The 27,926-nt window shown below is 40.9% G+C and overlaps 1 protein-coding gene and 1 long non-coding RNA gene across 4 annotated transcripts; one reads left to right on the forward strand and one right to left on the reverse strand.

The window, feature by feature from the left end:
• Positions 1 to 27,105, forward strand: LOC131688476 (LIRP-like). 3 transcript variants are annotated; one of them, XM_058972754.1, is made up of 3 exons: positions 1 to 160; positions 26,238 to 26,446; positions 26,508 to 27,105. In XM_058972754.1, the coding sequence occupies exons 2-3, from the start codon at positions 26,251 to 26,253 to the stop codon at positions 26,822 to 26,824; spliced, it is 513 nt and encodes a 170-aa protein (XP_058828737.1). In that variant the 5' UTR covers positions 1 to 160; positions 26,238 to 26,250; the 3' UTR covers positions 26,825 to 27,105. The 3 variants fall into 3 exon arrangements, with proteins under 3 accessions (XP_058828737.1, XP_058828739.1, XP_058828736.1); XM_058972756.1 differs by lacking the exons at positions 26,238 to 26,446; positions 26,508 to 27,105 and adding exons at positions 1,015 to 1,262; positions 25,768 to 26,143; XM_058972753.1 differs by having other exon boundaries at positions 2 to 160; positions 26,221 to 26,446.
• On the reverse strand, positions 27,033 to 27,867 carry LOC131688477 (uncharacterized). Its single transcript, XR_009305239.1, has 2 exons — positions 27,542 to 27,867; positions 27,033 to 27,481 (listed from the first exon to the last, which is right to left on the reverse strand). It is a non-coding gene; the product is annotated as an uncharacterized LOC131688477 (long non-coding RNA).
• Between the last annotated feature and the right edge of the window lie 59 nt (positions 27,868 to 27,926).

The raw sequence follows: 27,926 nt of genomic DNA on the forward strand, positions 1-27,926 counted from the left end.
TTGACCCAGTAGCGGTACAGTTTCCCAGCGGAAATTGAGCCTGTGGTTAGTGCTTCTGCTAGTTCGGCCGTTGTTTCTGAGTTTTGAGATTCCATCAGTTGATAGTGTTTTTAGTTCAGTACTTAAGGAACCCAAGCTGTACCGAGAGCTATCGTTAGAGGTAATTTGCAATGGGCAACCATTTTTGTTCACAGATTTGAAATCATTTTTCAAAAGTGCTGTAATTGTATTGTTCGGAAGCAATATTTGAGAGTGAGAAATTTAGTGAATTATTGATGAGAAGCGAGTCAAAATTTCTGTAAGTAGAAAAGCTTTTTCGGTGAAATGATTTCTCTCTACATTATTGATGATCATCGGTCAGAACTGGAGTTATTGTTCCAGGCTAAAAGATGGGGAAGTTGCTGGTGGTAATTTTCTTGGGCGCCATAGGAATTCTGGGGCAGTTGTGTAGTGGTAATCAGAACAGTAGAAAGGCCTGCGGAACAAGGCTTGTGAAGGAACTGGCTGTTGTGTGCGACAACGGATACTATGGGCCTCAGAGTTACAAGCGAAGTGGTGGCATTTTCGAAGACCCTGGTGAAGTGCTAACATGTTGAGCGATTTACAGGATACTGATTTGTTAACGTTTCAGATGATGAAGCATCTTCGAATGAGTTAGAACGTGTGGAATCCATTGGTTGGCCCTTCTTCATAGATCGACCGCCGTATGCAGTCATGCTGAGAACTAGAAGAGCGAAAACTCGCGGTATCGTGGAGGAATGCTGTCACAAAGTGTGCACCTACGATGAACTACGAACCTATTGTATATAAGAAATGTGTGCATTTTGAAAAAATTGCATGTTGTCACTACTGAACTGTAGAGTACATCGCTTTCAATAAAAAAAGACCTCAACGCTTCGCTCATCAAAAACGAATATTACAGAAAAACCGGATTTGCTGCTCGATTCCCACGCCAACCAACCAACGGTATGAGCCGCTGGTAGTACCATCAAATGTCATTTCTTCTACTTTCAGATTTGACTTCAACGCCGGGGCAGCGATGGCAGCACATCGTCCTTGTACGTTCAGCGTAATCTTTCTGATTTGCTGCGGTCTACTGGTGATCGTGGTGGCCCTATCCGAGGCCAGCCGGATTGAGCGCAACTCGACTGATACGTTCCGCCGGGTGACCCGAGACCGCAGACGATATTGTGGCAAGGCTCTAACCGATACATTGGCCCTTGTTTGCACCAGCTACCCATCGCCATGGAGAAAGAAGTCGGGTGAGTGCCAAGTAAATAAGCTAATTTGGTAGGAGATCATGTGTTTCCATTTATGTGCATGTGGCGGAGGCGCAGGGTGTTTTTTCGCTATGTTTCGAATGTCATCAAACAATTTTTCTTGAAACTACAGTCGGGTCTCCTACTACGCGGATTCTTACTACGCGGTTTCCTACTGCGCGGTTTCCTACTGCGCGGTACCCGCGTTGTAGGATACCCATAGCTTATGGGATTTCGACAAATTGGGGCTGTGACCGATTATTTCGTTCGCGTCAACATTTAGCGCCATACTTTCTTTGGCTAAGTTATTGTACTCACTTGGGCCTACAACGTAGAGTCATAGGGTATCCAATTAGTTTAGAACAATGCCGCCAGGTGCTATGAAGAAAGAGTAAATAAATCGAACCTCGTCGTAAATTCGACTACCATTAAATAGATTCAATGTCCAATATATCAAGACACTAATTATTTTGAAGGGTGGTGTTTTCGGGGAATTTGTAAAAGAAGTCTGGAACTCGCAATTGCCCCACCAGGCGGCGCTAGTGCTAATGCAAATATTCAATACATGTTAAAATAATTCTATATTTCAAGATCGTGATTAGATAGAGTAGTACTGTCTTCAGCAAAGTTACTCGAGAGGTCGAGAACTACCCAGATTAATTTGGAATACTCGCACTATGCGGCGCTAGTGAGCATAGCAGCTTTCAGCATATGGTAGATTATGATATATCTCAAAAGTCTAATAACTTAGAAAGATGGTGTTTTCGGCAAAGTTTTTGAGGAGGAAAAAGGCTACTCGATTACGGATAGATTAAACTGGAATGGACCCGCCAGGTGACACTAGTGAGCATTTTTTTCAAAGCATATATCTCGAGATCATGATCATTTGGAAGGGGGGTGTCTTTGGCAATATTCATTAGGGCATCGCAAAAAAAATTTTTTTTTGAATTCTCAAAAATGTCAAAGTAAGCTCAGATGCCAAATTTCACATTATTTGGACAATTTTAGACCCCCGCCCACTTCTCTTGAATTTTTTTGAAATTGGTACTATGGGAAAATATGAAGGAAAAATACATTAAATGCTATAACTTTTGAAGTAGCAATCAGAAAATTATAATTTATACCTCTTTTGAAAGGAAATAATCTTAGTATTTGAAGGGAGATATTTTTGTTTCTAGGAAAATACGGGAAAGTGGGGTACTGGGTCATGTTGGCCCCAGAATTCCATATTTTTAATGATTTTTCTGCTCCGTGATGCAAATCATACATATTTTGTAGTTTTTCTATTGTGAAAAAATCTCAGAAATCGAACGGAATCCTTTTGACCTTTGTCCGAATACGAGAAGTTGGGGTTATAGGGCTTTTTGTCATTCATATTAAATTTTATCATTTTCTCATGCATATATCTCTATTACGAAGAATCAATTTTCATAAAATGTAACTTGTTGAACGTGTAAAATTCTGGGAAATAAATAAAAACGTTAGAGGTAAAATTCAGAAACATCCACTTTTTGATATTTACTCTACAAATCTCATTTTTTTCATTATTTGTCCTAATACTTCAACTTTCCCTATTTTTCCAGGAATGAAACTTTTCTCATGTGATCCCTAAGCATATTTTACACTAAAAGTAGTAAATTGAATAAGAATTTTGTTGTTAAATGAAGTTAATATGTGCGATTTTATGATAAAAATGTGAAGTCGACACTATATGTCAGATAATTTGATGTTTCTGAATTTTACGGATAACGAGTCTATTTTTGTGATAATCCTAAGGATTTTACACGTTCAACAAGGTATAGTTTATGAAAATTGATTTAAGAATAATAGAGATATATGCACAAGAAAATGATGAAGTTTAATATGAATGACTAATGGCCATTTAACCCCAACTTCTCGTATTCGGACAAAAGGTCAAAAAGGCTCCGATCGATTTTTGAGATTTTTTCACATTAGAAAAACTACAAAATATGATTTGCATCACGGAGCAGAAAAATCATTAAAAATATGGGATTTTGGGGCCAAAATGACCCAGTACCCCACTTTCCCGTATTTCCTAGAAACTAAAGTATCTGCATTCAAATACTAAGATTATTTCCTTTCAAATGAGGTATAAATTGTAATTTTCTGATTGCTACTTCAAAAGTTATAGCATTTAATGTATTTTTACTTCATTTTTTCCCATAGTACCAATTTCAAAAAATTTCAAGCGAAGTGGGCGGGGGTCTAAAATTGCCCAAATGATGTGAAATTTGGCATCTGAGCTTACTTTGACATTTGTCACAATATGAACTTGCCCACTAGGCGTTGCTAATGAGAATGAAACATTATAAACATTGTGGATCTGTCTCTAAAGTCTGACAATTTAGGAAAACACTGTTTTTAGTAAAGTGCTCCGGAAGGACAAGTGTTGATTGACAATGTAATGAATATTTTGGATTCCTTTCAATTTCTGCATCTTAACATTAAGGCAGTTTAATAGGGTGGTGTCTTCAACAAAGTTGCTTGAGAGGTCGAGGACTACCCAACGATTAGCTCAGAATACTCTCACTTTGCGGCGCTAGTGAGCGCAGAAACTGTTAGGACACGGTAAATTATGATACATCTCAAGAGTGTAACTTAGAAAGATGATGTTTTTGGCAAAGTTCTTGAGGAGATAAAGGGCTACTCAATTATAACGTTAACGCCTTGTAGCTTTGATCTCTTCAAGAACTTAGCCGAAAGCGCAATCATTAGACATTTGAGATATATCACAATCTACCACATGCTGAAAGCATCTACGCTCACTAGCGCAGCATAGTGAGAGTATTCTAAACTAATTTGTTACCGTTGGGTAATCCTCCACCACTCGAGCAACTTTGTTGAAGACACCACCCTTCTAAACTGCCTTAATGTTGAGATGCAGGAATTGAAAGGAAAAATACGTGCTCACTAGTGTCTCCTAGCGGGTAAATCCAAAATAGTCTTTACATTGTCAAACAGCACTTGTCCTCCTGGAGAACTTTACCGAAAACAGCGTTTTCCTAAATTGTCAGACTTTAGAGACAGATCCAAAATGTTAATAATGTTTCATTCTCATTAGCGACGCCTAGTGGGCAAGTTCCGAACTAATTTGTTCGCCTGAGGACAGAGCTCGACCTGTCTATGAATATTGCCAAAGACACCCCCCTTCCAAATGATCACGAACTCGAGATACATGCTTTGAAAAATAATGCCCACTAGCGATACCTGGCGGGCCCATTCCACTTTAATTTATCCATAATCGAGTAGCCTTTTTCCTCCTCAAGAACTTTGCCGAAAACACCATCTTTCCAAGTTATTAGACTTTTAAGATATATCATAATCTACCATATGCTGAAAGCTTCTATGCTCACTAGCGCCGCATAGTGAGAGTATTCCAAACTAATCTGTTACCGTTGGGTAATTCTCGACCGCTCGAGTAACTTTGCTGAAGACAGTACTACTCTATCTAATCACGATGTTGAGATATAGAATTATTTTAACATGTGTTGAATATTTGCATTAGCACTAGCGCCGCCTGGTGGGGCAATTGTGAGTTCTGGACTTCTTTTACAATTTCCCCGCGGAAACCACTCTTCAAAATAATTAGTGTCTTGATATATTTGACATCGAATCTATTTAATGATAGTCGAATTTACGACGAGAGGTTCGATTTATTTACTCTTTCTTCATAGCACACCTGGCGGCATTGTTCTCAACTAATTGGATACCCTATGACTCTAAGTTGTAGGCCCAAGTGAGTACAATAACTTAGCCAATGAAAGTATGGCGCTAAATGTTGACGCGGACGAAATAATTGGTCACTGCCCCAATTAGTCGTAATCCCATAAGCTATAGGTATCCTACAACGTGAATTCCTTTTTCACGCCCCCAGTTAATCGCGTAGTAGGCGACCCGACTGTATAAATATATATATATATATATATATATATATATATATATATATATATATATATATATATATATATATATATATATATATATATATATATATATATATATATATATATATATATATATATATATATATATATATATATATATATATATATATATATATATATATATATATATATATATATATATATATATATATATATATATATATATATATATATATATGCCGCCTTTGACAGGAAGGAAAGCTTCCAAAACTTTAGTTCCAGAACCAAATTTATATAAAGGAAACTTTATGTTGAAATGCTACTTAACTCCGTCTTTATAGCTTTCAACAAAAACGGCATGACAGACCCACATGAAACGCCTCGTGTGTGTACTTGCGAATAGTGCTAATGAAGCATGTCTTATATCCAACTTCACCTCTCGCGATATTTGTGATGTCACAGTGAATATGACGATTGATAGCATATACAGGAATTTCGTCCATTCATCGGCATATTTGCCGCATAATGAACAATCCCCTTCTGATGATTTCAAGAGGGTTGTATCATACTGTGACAGAAAAAGGTTTCCTCTCGTGCAAATGCCTACCACATAAAGGTCCATTCATAAATTACGTAACGCAAAAATTGGTCAAAATTGACTCCCCGCTTTCCTCATGTAACAAACTGTCACAAATTTCTTTAAAGCCCCCTCCCCGTAGCAAATTCCTCAAAACGATTTTTTTTTCTTCAGTAAAAACACGTTACGTAACGTTCTAGCTTACACCTCCTCCTCCATATGTCACAACATATCACACTTTATCGTACAAACCCCCCCCCCCCTCCCCTTAAAGCGTCACGTAATTTATGAATGGTCCCTAATTTAGGGCAACTCAGATATCTGTACATACTTAATGTAGGAAATCGCCCAACATTTGCATGAGCTGCCAGAGAAGAAGTGTTAGATGTAAATGTAACTCTCTGTTCTAACGGTATTGCGCATGAGTTGGCAAACTGGCTCGTACCATACGAGCTCGAACCGTCGCACAGTGGGACCAATCCAAAAAAGGTGTGACAAAACCTATTAGATGTGATTTTAGAGCCCGCATTTCTTCGTAGGATATGTTCACAATATTATTCTGCAACTTTTTAAATAGAATATTTTTTGGTTGGACTAAAGTAGAGTACTCGAGCAAAACAAAAATTTTCCAAAAAGTTTTTTGTTCAATTAGATGGTCGATGTCTTCGATAAAGTTGTAGATTATTATGTTTTGAATAACTTCTTTATAGATACCACAGACATCAGACCTCATTTTTGAGGCAAAATTGCTGTTTTTTGTGACCTAAAAATCAGTTTTTCGACTTTTCTATGCTAAAAACCTTAATTAGGCTTGTAGGTGCGTGTAAAATATAAGATTTTGATAATAGCTAATAATGCGTATAAATTAAAAATAATATAAACACATATTATGTTATAAACCGTCGTACATGAATGGTCACCCAAGCAATGCGTCCAACTATATCCTGTTTCTATGCTATATTAAATTTATTCTTGGAATAATAGAGTATCGGAATAGCCAAAGTTTGGATGCACAAAAGTGCCCAAAAGAACAGAAATATTTGGTGAAAATTGATCAAATTTATATGAAAAATAGTTTTAGAAGTCAAAATATTGATTTTACGTTATTAGTTCCCTCAACTAAAAGTTGTATTTTAGGGATACCTGCAAGTTTGTACAACATTATATATTAATAAATTAGGGTTTTTAGCAAGGAAAAGTCAAAAAACTGATTTTTAGATCATATTTACAACAAACAACAATTTTGCCCCAAAAATGAGGTCTGATGTCTGTGCTATCTTAGAAGAAATTATTCAAAACATAACATTCTACAACTTTGTCGAAGACATCAACCCCCTATAAAATTTTTTTAAAATTTTTTTTTGCTCGGGTACTCTAGTTTAGTCCATCCAAAAAATATTCGATTTAAAAAGTTGCAGAATAATATTGTGAACATATCCTACGAAGAAAGGCTGGCTCTAAAATGACATCTAAGGCCTTAAATAGCTTTTGTCCCACCTTTTTTGGATTGGTCCCACTGTGCGTCGTTACCTGATCAAAAGTACATCGTCTTCGATCATTTAGCCTTTCGTAAGTCGCGCTAGTGCACTGAGTGCACGCTGCTCTGAAAACCTAGCGAAATTGTGTTAGCGCACCAGAGGCTGCTCGTTCACTGGGCCATTTGCGCGACTTCCGGAAGGTTAAACGTCTCGTTAGATATCGTCATATATATCGTAATCTCAAATCTGCGAACTGGGACCTCTACGAAGAGGGCTTTCGACCAGGTTTTAAGGCTATTCCGACGATTGAATTTTCAAGTGACATGAAGTCGTGAACAAAAAAAAACTCACCCATAGTAGCAGCATACCGAGAGGCTTGTTCGGTTCGAGCTATGCATGCTTTTGGCTGGAAGGAGCGATAACTTGAAGAATACGTGGTTTGTAATACTGACTGTTCTTTATTTGATGGCCGAACCGGTGCTGGTGTTTATTGTCGTGAAATGAGATTATACCGATTCGCTTGGTAGATACTGCAACGTATTGCAAGCAGAAATCTTCGCGAATCTGTGTATCGTAAATCGGCACTTCAGCAGAGAATTAGCTTAACCGCATTCATTTTTGCTCGACAGTAAGGCTGCCCTGAAAGCACTTAGTTCGACAGATTCGATATCCGATATCGTAATCGCATGTCGAACTCAAATCGAACAACTTAGCATTTCAAATCCTATCTATCTTCTCTGGTCATTCCGGTATTACTGGAAATGAATGGGAGGACGAATTGGGACTGCGACTGACTTCGTTAGCCCAGTTCTACCACTGTCGATGAGTAGGATAAAGCAGAGGGATTCCATGAGAAACCGGCCGACCGCAAAATATGACCATCGTCGATTCGAACGAAACTTTGCAGGTGTGTTCGTTGTATGAATCTCCATGATATTCTCTGGCAATTGGAATATTTTGATACAAGAGTAATTTTTCAAAAGGGCGTAAACGTTTCTACGCGTATGAATTTCAAAAATTTTTTGTTCGATTACTGTATTTTATACAGCAAAACTATCTGAGAACAAGTTATAGGGAATGAATACTTCTGTCCGAAAAAAATATACACTGAAAAAAATGTTGTGTCATTTTTCAAAAAAACAAAAATTTATGATAAAAATTTAAATTGCAAAAATACCCATTTTTTAATTTTTTTTATATTTTGTTACCAAAAACCTAAAGAAAAAAGAAACATTTTGATTGTGATTGCATGATGGAGAAAAAATCGGTAAAAAAGTTTTTCTAACAATAACTTCGTACATGTTTTTAAATTTCATACTAATTGACATACAAAATTGTAATTTTATTACAGAATATAATTCTATACACCATTTAAAATCAAAATGCATTTAACAAAAATCTTCCAAAATGCGATAGTTTTCGAGATATTTGAAATTTTGCTCCTTCAAAAACAATTAATTCGTGTAATTATGCTCTTTTTAAAAGTTATTCGCGTTACCCCATCAAAAAATGTCAAAAATTTAATGTTTATCGTAAACGTAGACGTAAAAGCAACCTTTTTAGTGTATTTGGATCATGGAGAAGCTTTCAATAAAAAAGTTTTCCTAACAACAACTTTTGACATTTTTTTTATAATTCTTACTATTTGCACTCAAAAATACAATTTTCTTTTTGAATATGATTCTAAACGCCATTTTAAATCGAAATGCTCTTAACAAAAAATTTCGAAAATGTAGTAGTTCTCGAGATATTTTAACTTTTGTTTTAACAACACAATTATTTTGTTTTATTACGACCTTTTCATAAGTTAGTCGCATTTCTCCATCAACAATAATAGGTTTTTCAAAAGGCCCGTAAACTTTCGTGCAACTTTCTCTTTGACATCAAGGCGATATTGTAAACCATTTGAAAGTTACATGAAAGCAACCAAAATATATTTCAACCATAGGGTCTGTTGATTAAAATATATAGCTGAATCATATGTTGGTTGTTTTCATGTAACTTTCAAATGTTTCACAACATCGCCTTGATGCCAACGAGAAAGTTGCAGGAAAGTTTACGGGCCTTTTGAAAAACCTATTATTGTTGATGGAGAAACGCGACTAACTTATGAAAAGGTCGTAATAAAACAAAATAATTGTGTTGTTAAAACAAAAGATAAAATATCTCGAGAACTACTACATTTTAGAAATTTTTTGTTAAGAGCATTTCGATTTAAAATGGCGTTTAAAATCATATTCAAAAAGAAAGTTGTATTTTTGACTGCAAATAGTAAGAATTATTAAAAAATGTCAAAAGTTGTTGTTAGGAAAACTTTTTTATTGAAAGCTTCTCCAGGATCCAAATATACTAAAAAACTTGCTTTTACGTCTTTAAAACCATTATCATTAAATTTTTGACATTTTTGATGGGGTAACGCGAATAACTTTTAAAAAGGGCATAATTACACGAATTAATTGTTTTTGAAGGAGCAAAATTTCAAATATCTCGAAAACTATCGCATTTTGGAAGATTTTTGTTAAATGCATTTTGATTTTAAATGGTGCTTAGAATAATATTCTGTAATAGAATTACAATTTTGTATGTCTATTAGTATGAAATTTAAAAACATGTACAAAGTTATTGTTAGGAAAACTTTTTTACCGATTTTTTCTCCATCATGCAATCACATTCAAAATGTTTCTTTTCTCTTTAGGTTTTTGGTAACAAAATATAAAAAATTAAAAAAAATTGGGTTTTTCGCAATTTAAATTTTTATCATAAATTTTTGTTTTTTTGAAAAATGACACAATATTTTTTTCAGCGTATATTTTTTTCGGACAGAAGTATTCATTCCCTGTAACTCGTTCTCAGATAGTTTTGCTGTATAAAATACAGTAATCGAACAAAAAAAATTTGAAATTCATACACGTAGAAACGTTTACGCCCTTTTGAAAAGTTGCTCTTGAGTCAAAATAATCTTATTACCTGTGGAAAATATTTAGTCTTGCATGACGGTGAAACGTGTAAAGTTTCATTGGAATCTAAGATGGTCGGTCACGATTTTAAAGATTTTCGGACGGATCTTCGTGGAATTCCTCAGCACATGATTCGCTCTTGGGCTGCATTCGAACATGCCAACTATTGGCGTAGTTTGCAAACTGGTGTTCAAGTAAAACCGTTTCTGCCGGATGTGAGTCCGAAAATGTCAAAGAATTTGCTGTATTTTTACAAGCAGATTACTGTACTCTAGTCAGGGCACTGACTGGACACTACAAACTCAATTATCACATGGCTACCATTCATTTGTATACATAGATCAACCCATGTACAGGGAACTGAAACTCAAGGATATGCTATTGTTTCTAACCCAATACGGTAAAGAGCTATAGTTTAAGCCGTAATTCAATGAACACATCTCATCGGGAGTGTTTTCGTTCTGTTATCTCAATATCCCTTTTGGGGTTGTAGATGTATTCGCTCATCGAGAAGTGTCTTTTATTCCATTGGGAGTGAAGAATACTTCCGTATTGTCTATGTTCTCTGTGCGTTATTTTTCTTATCCCTAACCGTACCATTTCCGCAATCCTTCCCATCAGGAAATGATGGAAAGGCAAATCAAGACAAGGCACAAATCTCCGATCATTCATTTCTGATTTCTGATAGTACATGCACATTTTATTATTTCCAGACTGTCACAATGAAGAAATTATACAAACCTGACGGCACAGAGCATTGACAAATAAACCAAAGATCAGTTGTACTAAGTGGCTTCCTTGAGTGAATACTATAAACATTTTAAATGAGGTTTAGATTGTGGTACTTATTTATTTATTTTATTTATTTTTATTTTCTTCATTCGTCGCGTTAGATTGTGGTACCTTAATGGAGCTCCAGAACATTTTTAGGGTCTTGTGATTTTTCAGAGAAAATATTATTGCATTAACTATCGGTTGATCTTAGTGAAAAGTCTACTCCCTGACTGACATTTGTGTAGCGAGGTAGTTGTTTGGAGTTCATGTTTACCAATAAATCTTGTGTCATACAAGGAAGCAGTGTGGGAATATCGGGAATGTCATTGTATGAATGCACTGTTCCTCAAAACGCAGAATTGCTATGTGGCGTTGGGTGCATATACTAGTTTACGCTTCTGATTTGAATCTGTACCTTGTTGTTCACTCTAGCGAAGATTGCAATCTTCTGTTACCGCTTTGCGAATTGATTACTTCGGCTTTTTGAATTTGATTACCAAAACGTACTGCAATATTATGAACTAGTGGATCATGACAATAAGCCATGCGTATAGTTGCATGATAAACTCCATTAACTTAGTTCAGCTATTATCTTCTAATCGAAAACGAATGAATGCTAGTAGTTTGACGAGATATATTTTGTCAGGAAGCCAACCCTTCCTCCCCTGGATTGCGTGCTGGAGCTGGCTATATAAGCAGGGTATCAATTTACTACACATTTTACACAATGGTACATTTGCACAATGGTGGAAATTGTCCATAACTTGAAGTTATTTGTAATTTTAAATTTATTTTCATGCTCATATTTAAATTAATATAAATGTAAAATTAAGTTCCACCGCAGATACACCCGACATGTCATGCTTTCTTTAACGAATTTTGTTGTAATTTACACGTTCATTGAAAATTACAATGTCATTAAACGGAAAACCAATGCACTTTAATGTATTTTTAATCCAATATTGCTGTAAAATGAATGACATGTAATACCACACGAATGAAAGTGTAAAATCAAAAAGATGCGCCAATTGAGTACATTGATTTTAACTTAATATTCAATCAAATTTTTAATCCAAGCTTCGTAGGTTTAAATTCGTATTGATTTACATGTTGCTTAAATTTCATTATTTTTTGGTGTGTATGCATCATAAACGCCTATACCAACTTTAAATAAATTGTAGAATAGTTAATACAGTAGGATTCCGTTTTTGGCAATAATTTTATTTTTTTCAGTTGCCAAAACCGGAACCGTGCCAAAAATGGAACCTTATTTTTGAAGTTTGGATTTTCAATTTACGACTTCAAAAATGTTTCAAGGATTTTTACTCATGTGTGAAATGCGTGGCTGTTCGGCCATCTATGGGAGCTGTCCATAAATGTCAGCTTCTTTCTCCGAACAGCCTAGATAAGCCGTGTAGTGTCGGTAGTGGTTGTTTCAACCGGCTAAGAATTACACTACGGACTACCTGTTCCGGTGGTAACACCAAACAGGGAACCCCAATTCCATAGTGTCATGCGACCCGTGCTATGGGTAAAATTGTTGAGGGGGTTTAAAATATTCTCAATGGCGAACGGAGCCTGGGAAGAGCCGGGCGAACTCCCCAGTAACTGGCTGTGGTCCACCAGGAGGTTGATAACTCTATTATCTTTCTCCGGACAAAACCAGCCTAGAGGCCGCGTGGCATCCGGTGGGTTTGAAGTATGTCAGTTATGGAAATAACAGTCAAATTCATTCGCAAAGGTGGCCGCGTCACTTATGAGGAGGCAAAGAGCTTAAGACCGATCAGTCTGACCTCCTTCCTTCTCAAATCAGTGGAACGTTTAATCGACCACTACATTCGGGATGGTAGCTTGGGCGAGCACCCGCTGCATGCAATGCAACATGCATATCAGCGGGGGAAGTCTATTACCACCCTGTTACACAATGTTGTCTACAACGTTGATAAAGCTTTTTCACAAAAGCAATCAAGTTTAGGAGTTTTTCTCGATATTGAAGGTGCTTTTGACAACGTGTCTTTCGAATCCATTTTGGAAACAGCACGAGATCATGGAGTACCTTCATATATCACGAACTGGATACACGCAACGCTTAGCAACCGACATCTGTGCTTATCGTTAAGACAAGTAGAGATGAGGAAACTGAGTGTCTGCGGATGTCCTCAAGGTGGTGTAACTAGCCACACAAGACTGTGGCCCCAAATGGTTACTTGGGATGAATATACACTTGCTCCCAGTGACCTTACACTCACATGTAGTTTTCCTTTTAAAACTTTCAATGTGAGAATTCCTCTTCGTGAGGAATGGCGGTCTGGCTGGATGGAGCGACAACTTGAATAATACGTAGTTTGTTATACGGACGGTTCTTTGTTGGGGAGCCGAGCCGGTGCTGGTGTCTATTGTCATGGGATGAGATTAAACCAATCTTATTCGCTTGGTAGATACTGTACCGTATTCCAAGCAGAAATCTTTGCGATTCTGTGTGGCGTACAATCCGCACTTCAACAGGGAATTTGCGGTAAAAGAATCTATTTTTGCTCTGACAGTCAGGCTGCCCTGAAAGCACTTAGTTCGGCAGATTCGAGATCGAAATTAGTAATCGCATGTCGAACTCAAATCGAAGAACTTAGCATTTCAAATGCTATCTACCTTCTATGGGTACCCGGTCATTCCGGTTTTTACTGGAAATGAATGGGCGGACGAATTGGCTAGAGCTAGCGCTGCGACTGATTTCGTTGGTCCAGAACCAGTTCTACCACCGTCAATAAGTTAGATAAAGCACAAGATTTGCTCTTGGGCTGCATTCGAACATGCCAAACATTGGCGTAGCTTGCAAACTTGCGTTCAAACAAAGGCTTTTCTGCCGGATGTGAGTCCGAAAATGTCAAGAAATTTGTTGCATTTTTCCAAGCACAACTGCAGTATTTTGGTCAGGGCACTGACTGGACATTGCAAACTCAATTATCACATGGCTACTATTCAGCGCGCTGAGTATTATTCATGTGGTTTTTGTGAATCCGATTACGGAACATCATATCATTTGATATGCAATTGCCCTGTATTAATGCAATTGCGCATCCGGTTTTTTGGTTCTCCATACATAGATGAACCTATGTACAGAGAGCTGAAATTTAAGGATATGCTTTTGTTCCTAACCCAGTGTGGTAAAGAGCTATAGTTTTTTTAGCCGTATTTGAATGACAATATCTCTTCGGGGGTGTTGTCGTTCTGTTATCTCAATACCCTCGGGGGTGTTGATATATCCGCTCACTGTTTGGGTAGAGGTTCTAAATCCCTCCGGGGGTTGGAAGTTTTATTCCTGCTGTTGTAACACCTGCAGATCGTTCAGCAGGGGGTGCAGAATGCTCTGTTTTAATTGTTCTGTGTCGTTGTTTTCCTTACCCCTAACCTTACCACTTCCCCAATCCTTCCCATCAGGAAAATGATGAAAAGACGATTCTTGGCAAGGCACAAATCTCCGATCAATATGGGGAACGTGCCATTTGAGCCAGACGCTACTGATTCCTGATTCCTGATAATACAGTAGGATTCCGTTTTTGGCAATAATTTTATTTTTTTCAGTTGCCAAAACCGGAACCGTGCCAAAAATGGAACCTTATTTTTGAAGTTTGGATTTTCAATTTACGACTTCAAAAATGTTTCAAGGATTTTTACTCATGTGTGAAATGGAATGGGATGAATGAAAAAATAAGAAAATTCAATTTTATTCATGTTTTTATCAAATTCAGTTGTCGCACCTTCCATACAAAAGTCGGACAAAACCTTAAAAGGGGTACGAATTTGATGAAAATTTTAAAATTTGATGATGATTGGGGTAATTTTTTGTCGCTGAATTCATATTTGGTGTTATTTTTTTTACCTTAAAATCTTGGCACCTAGGGTAGTTTGAAAATTCAACATTTACAAATATAAAGTGCACTATATCCAAAAATTCATTTAAAAATATTGGTTTAGTGAATTTTTAGCAGAATACACATTTTTTTTTCAATTGTTGATAATACTAAGAGTCATTTATAAATTATATTGCGAAGCCCAAAGAATCAAACATTACCATGTGTCTCCTTCAGACATATCATGAAAAATCACCTTTTTCATACCTCGGGGCAGAAAGTGGCAAAACAAGACATTTATTTTCGAAAAGTACACTAATTTTCAAGAGTCATGAACTACAAGCGATCTTTCCGAACTGTTTCGAAAAAAGTACAGCCACTTTGAATAAATAATTTTAATTTAATGCCCGATTTATTATTTGTTCTTCAGAAAGAGTGACTGAGAAGAAAGCCATGTATCGACTAAATTGAATGACAAATATAAGTCCACCGAATAACCTTGCTGTACGACCCTAATCGGAATCTTAACTAAAACGATATATTCATTTGAATAACATAGGTTTGACATAATTTTTTCCAGAATTCTCGACAAACATATGATTACGGGCTAAAAGCCAACTGTCAAAATCCACTTTGAATGGAAATTCCGGACAAACCGTTACACGCCAATCACAGATGTTGGTAGTAAACGAAAGAGAAAAGTTTTCTCTTTCATAAACTGTTGTGAACTGTGTTCGACTAATAACGGTTTGTCTGGAATTTCCATTCACGGTGGATTTTGCAGTTGGCTTTTAGGCCGTAATCATATGTTTGTCGAGAATTGATCATCTTTTTCACCTTTGAAGGTCTGTAAAAAATCTATCTTTCGTTATCAAAACTTAATATTTTGAGAAGACTCTATTCAACATGTTTACAAACAGAGAAAAATGTTAAATCATGGAAAATCCAAAATAAAACTTTGAGGTTTTGTACGGCAAGGCGACATTGTGCGTCGTCCAGTAGAATTCTCACAATCTTCGCGCACTTCTCGAGTAAAATGCCCCTCATTACGGAGGAGTAACATATCATTTAATTCGAAACGCTTTTCTTCGGTCCACTGGACGGCAAAACTCAAACAATTCACTGCGTGGTAGTGTTGATTTCGCTACTGGGGCTGTTATCTCTTCTTTCTGAAAATTAATGAACAATATTTCAAGAGCCACCCTACCCAAATCTTTACAAAAAATCATAATAAATTAATCTTTATAGATAGCCTTGTTTATTCAGCAAACTTGCTTAAATTTATTTGTGTTATTATATTGTAGGGCATTGCGCAGGTAAACTTCACACATCTAAACAGCCGATACTTTGAACACTCTAACCACAAGGACCACCCTAATTGCATTCATTGTTACTAAGGTTCTATTGAAAATTATTTCTAGAACTAGTCTTATGCAGTGTAGCGCATTCCTCTGTACTTGACCCTTGAAAAGCACAGACTCTGGGTCTTACTATAAAAATTGATTCCGTCAGACATTAGTTACACTATTAGCAGTTATATTATACATAAATAATGCATTTCTATACTTATTGTAATCATTAAATACGACACGTATACTGTAAAATATAGTTAACCCTTAAATGCATAACGCTGTTTTAAAACAACATTGCGAAAAATATCTCAAAATTATCTCAGTAATGTATTAAAACTATGAGACAATTTTGACAAAATTAAAAAAAAATGATTTGCGCCTTTGAGGATTAATAATTCCCATGTTTGGACATAGAGGTGTGCGCCGATGCATTTTTAATCGGCGGCGGCGTAAGCCACATATTTGGCCGGCGGCGGTGGCGTTGGCGGCGTTACGCCGTTGAACCCCATCGGCGGCGGCGCGCCGGCGTGTGGCGGCGTGTGTCGTCGTGACGAATATTGACGCCTATGTAACTAAAAAAAATTCTTGGCAGTACAATTCCTTTCCCAAATTTTCGGTTTCTCTTGTAAAAGACTTTGCAGCACATACAAACAGACGTTACAGCTTGAAGAAAATTCTAAAAAAATCATCGCCTACGATGTACTACCGACATCTGTTTTTTTTCAACTGAAGCTCCAAAAGTGCACACCCTGCTTGCCAAATGCAAGATAATAAATGAAAGGTGGAACTATTTTTACAGTTGTAAAATTTTAAGAACGAAATTGAATACTTGTCGATGTCGCATACTACGACTTCGCATGAAAAAATGATTGCAATGGACAAATTTGAAGAATGCAGAGTAACGACTGTATTTCAATGACCCATAATAATTATTTATTGTTCTATATTTGGGAAAAAATGCTTAAAACGGCATAACAGTTTTGTTTTGTTTGAGGAAATTAATTCTTGTTGTCGTTTCATTGTTTTTTGTTTCTATTTAGTCTTCTTCACCGTCGCTCTTTTAGAATCCCGCATTACTGCGCAGAAATGTCACTTTTAATGATCGGGTAAGGGCACCTTTCAAGGTAGACACGTTTACTTTTACTTCTCGTAAGCACAAAATCGCCGCGATGATAAGGCATATGATTCCGTGGCACTACATTTTCCTTTCAACGTAAGATTTGCTTCCATCTTGAGTGCAAAGTATGCTCGATGTATTGGAATCATACAGACAGATCTACACCCTGACGAAACCTTAATATACAGTTACTATCATTCATAATAAGTCCACGACTTGATGTTTTAGCTCCTGTGGGGTTGAAACTGATAACTAAATAAGCCTGATTGAAACTGGTCTGAGCGTATCTCTAGTTTTCGTAGCACCTGCACCCCTCTGATTTCTCCAGCAGTTCCGGGGACCAACAAATTCCAACCGAATCCAAAATTAAATTACTAACATCCTATTATGTGCTTACTCACCGATCGGCATCGTGTTGTAACTTAAGAAATGAGATTAAAAAGACGGTAACGTTTTCGGGTGGGTGCGGAAATTAAGTAACGCATTTAGCTCTGTGTCAAATTCTCTTCACTAACGCCACGCTCGCTTATGTAGCGCTTTTTTGTAATTTAAATCGACCGTTTTTTCCACGAGTGATGAAAATTCATCTCGTGTTACGTCTTATTTGTCTGTGATACCGGGCTGATGCAACTGACACTGAAAATCTTTCCTGAGTGGGGCTAGATCACACGATGAATAATTTATTGCCCGTTTCATCTGCATTTCATTTCGTGCACATTTTTAAAGCAACAAAATAATTACTCTCACGTTAAACTGCATGGGGGACAGTAAATAAACAAACCGAATATCTTATGTACAATCCTAGAGAGGGCGTTAAATATTGTTTTTGGTAGCCACCGCAACAACCAAACTATGGTAGATGCGGTGTGAGCATATTTTCGTGTGGCAAAATTATCTTACGAGACCAGAAATCTTACCCTCTTTTTTTTACAATGGAGAAGACCTTTACGTCCTAGCCCAGTACACGTGCTATTGGTAGGGTCCAATCTACCGCACGGGGTGCACTGGGGGCGTGTCGGACTCGAATGGTGACCAGCCATTAATACCGACTAAACTCCATTGGGCTCCGCCATCATTCGTCCCAGGAACTACCTCTCAGTATTACTTCTGGGGGGATGGCTGTACTAAATGTACTCATTCACTCTCACTCACGCGTTCATACATCCTGTATGAGGCTTACTTGGGTGCTCTCTCAATCGCACTTTGATTCACTCTCAAACACTCCCACATGAGGCTGACTTTTGTGCTCACCTTTTACGTTCCATGCGAGGCTGACTTGTGTGCTCACCTTACTCATTCCTTGCTAGGCTTACTTTTGTGCTCGCCCTACCCATACCATGTGAGGCTGACTTGGGTGCTCACCCTATCACCTGATTCACTCTCAATCGTGCCACTCTATTGTACCTTTGTCACTCCCCCTGGCATCCCATGTGGGACATTTTTCTTAGGCCCCACTTCTGACATACCATGCGAGGCTGACTTGTGTGCTCACCTTTTTCATTCCTTGCTAGGCTGACTTTTATGCTAGCCTCTAGCAACCTGTGAGGCTGACTTTTATGCTCACCCTTAACATGTCGTGTGAGACTGACTTGGATGCTCACCCTTTCACTCCTCTGCCACGCCATGAGGCATCGATAGCTTAGTTCCAACATACTACGCTACGACCCTCCCGTCTTGGCATGAGGCAGTCCACTTATACGCCTATACACTCACTCTTCTGTCTTACTTCGGGGTGGCTGGGTTTACCCCTTACGCGGTTGCCATTCGCTGCGCCAACCTGCCTCGGCATGAACAGACCATTCACTCTTTTTTTACGCTTGGCCTTTTTTGCTCCAGCTAACCAATCACTAGTTAGCCGTGCCCGTCGTCTGTTGCTCGGTTCGCCAGATTACCTGTAGCCTACTGGCAATCTGGATGGTAGCAGCCGAGACTGCGTTCCACTTCTCCACCGTTTGACATATCCGCTGAATAAGGGTATCCGGGGTTGTGTCCCAGCCACAGACGTCAAGCATTGCTCTTCTTTCGACGTCGAACCGATGACATACGAACAGTATGTGTTCGGCAGTTTCATCTACACCTGGGCAGTCCGGGCAGACTGGGACCTCCGCGTGCCCGAACCTGTGGAGGTACTGACGGAAACAGCCATGGCCTGACAGGAATTGTGTCAGGTGGAAGTGAACTTCCCCATGGGGTCTTCCCACCCAGCTCGATATGCTAGGTATCAGCCGGTGGGTCCACCTACCTTTCGAGGAGTTGTCCCACTCACGCTGCCATCTGGCGACCGAGGTCACCCTGGTGCGCTCGCGGGCTCCCCTATTTCCACGTAGCTCAAAGCACTCCTCATCTTCCCGAATGACCAGCCCGACTGGCATCATGCTCGCTATCACGCAGGATGCATCGTGTGATACCGTGCGGTAGGCAGATATCACTCTGAGGCACATCACGCGGTAGGTGCTCTCCAGTTTCTGTAGGTAACTGGTTACCCTCAGTGCTCTTGACCATGACGGGCCGCCGTACCTGAGGATAGATACGGCAACGCCTGCCAGTAACCTACGTCTACTGGCGCACACCTTTGAGCTGTTGGACATCATTCTCGATAGTGCCGCAACAGCAGTCGACGCTCTCTTGCACGTATAGTCGACATGGCTGCCGAAGGTCAGCTTGTCGTCTATAATGACTCCGAGAGACTTCAGACTTCGCTGTGAAGTGATCGCGACTTCTCCCACATGGATAACTGCATGTTGTGCCGACTTGCGGTTGTTGACGATAACTACCTCCGTCTTATGATGAGCGAGCTCCAGGCCTCTCGCGCTCATCCATTCCTCCACCGTGCTAATCGCGTGTTCTGCGGTTAGTTCTACCTCAGGAATTGACTCCCCGTAGACCTCCAAGGTTACGTCGTCGACAAAGCCGACGATCTTGACCCCAAGAGGGAACTTCAGTCTCAGAACCCCGTCATACATGAGGTTCCATAGCACCGGGCCTAGGATCGAGCCCTGCGGGACTCCGGCGGTAATCGGAACCCTTTTCTGACCGGCATCGGTCTCGTATAGCAGTACGCGGTTTTGGAAGTAACTTTCCAGGATCCGGTACAAACCCACCGGTAGGCTAAGCCGGTGTAACGAGAGCGCGATGGCATCCCAGCTTGCGCTGTTGAATGCGTTCTTCACGTCAAGTGTCACTAACGCACAGTATCGAATACCTCGCCTTTTTCGTTGGATCACTATCTCGGCAGTATTTATCACTGAGTTGAGAGTGTCCACTGTGGACTTACCCTTCCGAAAGCCAAACTGGTTGCTTGACAGACCGTCCGTACCTTCCGCGTACGGGGTGAGCCTGTTGAGGATGATCCTCTCAAGCAGTTTGCCAGTCGTGTCTATCAGACAGATTGGTCTGTACGCCGATGGGTCGCCTGGCGGCTTCCCGGGCTTCGGCAACAGCACCAATTTCTGCTTTTTCCATCTATCGGGGAAACGGCACTCGTCAAGGCATCTCTGCATAGCTAGCCTGAACATGTTCGGGTTCGCTATGATCGCTGCCTTGAGAGCGTTGTTTGGAACTCCATCCGGCCCTGGAGCTTTGTTCATTGCTAGGGATTTAGCCACTGCGAGTAGTTCTTCATTCGTCACTGGAGCCACCATTTCGACCGTGCCCGCACTGTCTCGTAGTGCAGGTGGCCAGGGGCTTGTGGCTCGAGACGGGAAGAGTACTTCGATAATCGTTGCCAACCGGTCCGGAGACCGTTCTAGGGGTGAGGAGCCCCCTTTGGTCTTGGCCATCACAATCCGGTAGGCGTCACCCCACGGATTCGCGTTGGCACTCTCACACAGGTTGTCGAAACACGCTCTCTTGCTGCTCTTAATAGCCTTGTTAAGGGCCAATTTCGCAGCTCGAAACACTTCACGGCGGTTCTCTCTTGCATCCTCGGTGCGAGCTCTTTGCATCCTACGTCTAGCTCTGAGACAAGCTGACCGTAGAGCTGCAATCTCGGCACTCCACCAGTATACAGTGATTTTCTCGGCATAGTGGCGTCGCACGCGCGTGATAGAACAGCTACCAGCGCATCCCCGCTTAGACTGTCGGTGTTGGCCTCCAGTCCCAGGGCCGCGGTGAAAGCTTCGCTGTCGAAGTGATTGGACTTCCACCCGCGTACCTGGCAGGGATCTCCCGCCCTCGGATGCTGCACACCATAGTTGATCTTAAAGCGGATTGCTAAATGATCGCTATGGGTGTAGCCTTCGTCTACCCTCCATTCCATGCCTGGAGCCAGACTCGGGCTGGCAAATGTTAGGTCAATCCACGCCTCCACTCCGTTTCTACGGAATGTACTAGCGGAGCCATCATTAGCTAGCACAGTATCGAGTTTCGCAAGCGCTTCCATTAGCGCTTGACCCCTGCTATTTGTACAGCGGCTGCCCCACTCCACTGCCCAAGCGTTAAAGTCTCCCGCTATTACTACCGGTTTCCGGCCCACTAGGTCCGACGAGAGCCTGTCGATCATCTGGTAGAACTGTTCTATTGGCCACCTTGGTGGGGCGTAGCAGCTGCAATAGAACACACCATTGATCTTGGCAATCGCCACACCCTCGGCGGAGGGGTGTATTACCTCTTGAACCGGGAACCGTCCCGTTGTACAGATTGCCACCATTCCAGACCCGTCCGACACCCAATTGCCGTTGCCGGCAGGGATGCTGTACGGGTCTGATAAGAGGGCGACATCTGTCCTCGACTCCGAGACCGACTGCCACAGCAGCTGTTGGGCTGCTGCACAATGGTTAAGATTTAGCTGTGTAACGTTCACGGCTTCTTCTTATTTAACTCACCGAAGGGACACGAAGGTCCGCCCATAACATGTTTATGGGCTTGCTTCTTAGCGGTGCAGATAAGGCACTTGTGTGCCTTAGTGCACCCCCGCTCTTTATGTCCCTCCTCGCCGCAGCGACGACATAGTTTGCTCCTATCTATGCCTTTGCATTCGTATGCTTTGTGGCCGGACTCAAGGCACCGATAGCACCTATCCACTGAAGGCGGCTGGGGTATACTAATAGGGCATACCGACCAGCCGATCTTCAGCTTCCCTTTCTCGGTTACCTTTTTGGCAACCGCCTTCAGTAGCCTGAGGTAGGCTACTTGGGTGCCAGAGGGTCCATCTCTCAATCGCACCGAGGCCCGCTCGATTGTGACGTCGCAGTGCTCCTTAACGGCTGCGACGACGTCTTCTGCGGTCGTGAACTCGTCCAAGTGCTGGCACTGGAGAGTCGTTTCCGCACCTAGCGACCTGATTTGGGCGCCCTCACCAAGGACCTCTTGGGCCAAGGCCTTGTATACTGCACTAGATTGTGCGCCTCGCTTCAGCACCAGAAGCATCTCTCCCGTGTTAGTGCGTCTTACGCTACGCACATCCTGCCCAAGGGCTGAGAGGCTTTCGGCCGCCTTCATCGATTTTAGGACATCGGCGTATTTGTCCTTGTCGGTTTTTAACCACAAGGCTTCGCCTCTGTCCTTGGCCTTCTTCGCAGGCCGCGGTACCTCCGGTTTTGGTGCCGGCTTTTTCTTGGTGACCAGCGTCCAGGGGTTTGAGCCCCCCTGCCCCGGTCGTGCCGGGTTGCTGGTACCATCGCTCTCCACAGCGAGGTCACTCTCGCCCTCGCTTACCTCGCCCAAACGGCGTTTGACCTTAACGGTTGCACGCCGAGTGGTGTCGGTTTTGAAACCCTCGCCTGGCGACTTCCTAGGGCGCTTCGCGTTCGATGCCGTCTTGCGATTGCCCTTGCCTTTTCCCTTCGAGGGGAACTCGGTCGCCGCTCCGATCGACATGGCTGCTCCGTAGAAGGTAAAGGCCACTGTCTGCGAACCTCTATCGACCTTCTCTCTTTCCTCCCTATTGGAGGCCACTGTCTGGGTTTCTCTGTCGGGCCTCTCCCGACATTCCACCCTCTTAACATAGGCCTGCTGTTCCTGTCTTGCGACACGAACAGCTTTCCGGAGCTCCATGAGGCTCAACTTCAACTCATTGGCTATATTCTGCTTTGCGCTAGCGAAATCGATTATTGAATCGAGTTGCTTCGCTACTTTGCGCATCGCAGATAGTGGCCCCTCCGGTGCACTGGTAGGGCTATTTCCTACCGCTGCTGGGGAGTCACAGCTTTCAGATGCAGCACTCATCGCTCCACTACTCTCCCCACGGGGGGGGGGGGGGAGACCTCGCCAAACCACCTCTAGCGAAGGGGTTTGGCACCTCCGTTTGTGTAGTATATTTATTTTTGCTCTCCATATCAAATCCCACGAGTCGCGCGAGAAATAAATGTCCGCCACGCCAGAGCTCCGCATTAGCGTGATAAGGGACGCTTACTGGGGGGGTTGCCCAGGTACCCCACAGGCTCCGTTAACGATCGAGCATCTTTTTCACCCCCTCGATCACTCATCCCTCGGCACGGGTCGCTTCACACCTTGGAATTGGGGTTATGCCCTACCTTGCTTTACGTGGTGATCTCGGCCCGGATCATCACAACCATCCTCCTTTACCAGGGCTTTGGACCTGTAGCTCTGGTTCTCAATAGTTCCATGTACGTATATTATTACAGACATGCCACTATTGAGATCCGTCATTCGCTAGCGGAGTTACATCTTACCCTCTGCATCGCCACATCAGTACACCAGCATCGCGAAAAGTCAAGATCACTCTGGCCAACTATTCTTCGAGAAAAAAAATTCAAAATAGGTCACTAGTCAATCAATGATAAATAAACCTCGCATTGAAAATAATTTTTGTGTTTTCACAAAACTAGTTCACGCAAAAAAAGATGGCATTATACTCAAATGTTTAGTAGGTGGTTGTATCTGAATATGTTTAATATTTTTATGATTCTAGTTCATAACTTGATGATACATTGATTTGTATTAACTTTATTGACTAAAAAAGTCAAGAATTGAACGATGTGCAACGATTTTCGTAAATTCTCGTCGTGTTATCGTGATATATTAGTCTTGAGCTTACCGTCGGATTTTTTACACAGAGTCACGTGTCTTATAGTTTTCTTAATTATTTCACGGACATGAATTGTGGCTAGGTAATGTATTTTTGGTGCTCAGCGCAGTTTCATTTAATTCCGAACATTACACTGAATCTTAACAAAAGAATAACAGGGTTACACTGCCGTTATAAGCATATTTGTCCCATGTTCTATGGGATTCTCTATATACATGGGACAATTATGCTTAGAACGGCAGTACAGGTCCTAGTAGTTTCCTTGTATCTAATGCTCGCGCCTATGAGACTGATTGCTGGCAGTTGTACACAATAGCTCACATAGAAATTTCAAAACCAAAGAGCAGAGCGATTAATCCATTAATAATAGCCTGCGTTCCTTGTAATTGTTTCCGTAAGTATATTAAGAATATGTGGAAAATAATTACTTCATGAACTATATCATGAACAGTTTTACGAGCTTGACTGGTGAATCGTGTCTAGTACACGAGCTCGAGTGTCATGAATCGGTTAAAAATCGATGAATAATAAACTACGTTCCAGTGAAATTGATTACGTGCAAAGATTAGTATCAGGCACATAATCGTAAGTTTCTTTAACTATATCTTGAAAGTGGAAGTGTTTTTTTTAATTTGTGGACCATTCCATGCGCACGAATGGTGAATTGTAACTATAACCAGTTGACGAAGCAAGAATGGATCCATGAATTATATTCTGAGTGTCGTGTAATGATTTTCGAGAAAATATCAAGACTTTGTTAATTTTGTGATCTAATGCACAACCGATAAAAATCAATATGTGATAAAGCATGAAACAGTTAATGTCGTATATTCGGACCATAAACAATGTTCCTAGATTTGTGGATAAAATTATGAGTCAACAATTTTCGAGTTCACAAATTGTCGGCGTGAGAAAAAGGCGTCGGCGGCGCGCCTCCGGTCTACCTTTTAGCGTTTGTTAAAATTTACCGGCGGCGTGGCGCGTCGGCGCACAGGTCTAGTTTGGAAATAAAGCCAATTGTTATGTCAATTGATACAAAAAAATCTACTGCACATTTTTCAAAGATTTACAAAGATGTAAAACAAGAATGTTGCCAAAAACGGAACCCCACTTTGTTGCTAAAATCGGAGTGTGCCAAAATGGGAGCATGCCAAAAACGGAACATGCCAAAAATGGAATCTTACTGTATTGCAAACAGAAAAGTTGTTTAATTTCAAATTTATAAAATAAACAAAAGCGAGATCTTGTGTACTCCGCCTGCATTATATTACTCTTTCGTCTTTTGGCTCGTCTTTTGGTGTCCATGCAGAAGATCAAACGACTGGAAAGACAACTCTGCGTGTGCGTGACTGCACGAAGTTGCATTAGCTATTTTAAGCGGAGTTCTGTATATTTTGTATGAGTGCCAATAAATCGAGACACCCACTAAAAGCAAACTTTTCTCGTTGAATCTCATAATTTGTCTTCCTCTAGTTTCAACCTAAGAGATTCTCTCCATTCTTACCCCCACAGGCCCCTCTTCCAACGAAGATTCATTCGAAGGTTCCTACAGAGACCAGCTGGTTGCGGAAATCAAACAGGATCTGGACGAACTGGAACAGCTGGCACCGGATATGTTCGACGATAGACCACTCGTGTACCATCCCTTCTATCCCCGCACGTACCAAATCCCGGCGGAGCCCCTTGATTCCCACCGGCGGGTTCGTCGTCAGATTGTGGACGAGTGTTGTCGCAAAAGTTGCACCCTGAAAACACTGAAACAGTACTGCGCTGACTAGGGAACTGGCGTGCCACATATGGATCAGGAATACCTTTTCGAATGCCTGTATGAGATATGGTCGCAGCTGGGCCCTAACTAATAAACTAATTTGGATTTTCGCAACGATGACCTTTCCTTTGCGTTTTTATTCGCCGTAGAATAATTTAATTTCAACTTGGGTTTTTAGTAATTGAAATATTCTGAAGATGTTGCACTTTTTCAGTACCCGCACCGCCATGAGTTCCACTAATACCAACGCATCGGTCGAGCTTAGCAGAGGACTATCGCTAATCCACTGGGGTCTTATGGTGCTAATGATCAGTTCTGTGGTGCAGGCGGCAGACCAAAGATTTTGCGGGAAGCAGCTGGTTGCCATGTTATCCTTGTTATGTGACGAGTTTCCCGATCTACATTACGGCGTGAAGAAGTCGAGTTAGTTATTTTCTAACCATGGTGTATGCGTAATGACTAATCGCAATAATATTTGTTGCAGTGGTGGATTTCGACAAGCTCGACTACCCCGCCGATATCGACGGATGGACGACCTCGTACAACCAGGATCAAGACACAGTGAATCCAAACGATCTTATCATTCCGTCGAATCACGGTGCGACTCAGGATCAGCAGAAAAATGTTCCACTTTGGATGACGATGGTCTATCCCCAGAGCTACGGATTCCGTTCTGCAAATGGCCGCAATGATCTGATTCCACCCCGATTCCGGAAGAGTCCGCGTGGTATTGTTGATGAGTGCTGCTTGCGGCCGTGCGGGATGAAACAACTGATCAAGTACTGCAAAACGATTGCCTAAATCATGCTGCGATGTTTCTTCGAAACCGAATCTGAACAACCGTGCTGAATTAACTTAGACATTTAAGGATTACGAAGAGCGGAAACCATTTCACTTAGGGCTAGTTTGTATCTCATACAGGCACAGCCGCGATTGTGATAGTTGCTGTGAGCAGTGATGAACGTTGATGAGTAGGTCTTTTTATATATACGGAACTATTAGGAACATGTTTAGAAGTGAAGATTTTTATATAATTGTTATTGTGCCCGCAAAGGTAAATACAAATATTTACACTTGAAAAACAGTGTTTTTTGCTTCTTAGTATCCTTTCCGGTAATTCGTATGCTAACAAATGAGACGTTCACAGTCACAGCAAAACTCCACTCCAGGATCAGTATATGTACGAACATTAAAAACAATTTGTTATGATATGTCTTTACACCAGTCACGCTTATTTTTCTATTGTTACAGCCTAGAAACTTTGCCAGCAGTATTCTCGTAACTGCTCAATGCTGCACGGCCGGATGCAGCATTCGTGGATCGTTTTGAAACGGATTCGCTTTTGATCAACAACCATCACTTTGCTGATCGCTGATTCTGAAGTGGTGACTTCTACCTGCGGAACTGAGTTGTCTTCAGTGAATGGTTGCCGAAGTGGTTTCGACTTGTCGTAAGGAACTAGGATGGAAACAGATAGTTGAAATAACGGCTACACTTCTTCCAACTGCTGAAGCTTACATTCCTCTCTGCATACTTCTGTTAGTACGTGTGCCAACAGTTTCCCACAGTATCTTCTGTTTTCGCTGGGAAACGAATTCACTATGCAACAGGCAAACATAGTAGACACTAAAAGAATGATTTGATTTTTCATTGTTGGCCCGAGTTGTAATAATCGATCGCACGGTTCTGCCGTCGAATTGGAACTGACTGGAGTGCCAAGTCGAAGGATCATTTTTATCAATTTTGTTTTTCCTGAGCACGGGTGAGGTGTTTACCAACAAGTCTATAAACGATTTGCTTTTTTTGCCTTCTTGTTGTTCGATTCTGTTTTACGTTTCATGGGATTACAGTTACTTCTTTCGCTTACCCCAGCCCCACAGAGTCAAAAGTACACTCCGATAAG

Source organism: Topomyia yanbarensis, chromosome 3 (genome assembly GCF_030247195.1).
Source record: "Topomyia yanbarensis strain Yona2022 chromosome 3, ASM3024719v1, whole genome shotgun sequence".
NCBI classification, from domain to species: Eukaryota; Metazoa; Arthropoda; class Insecta; order Diptera; family Culicidae; genus Topomyia; species Topomyia yanbarensis.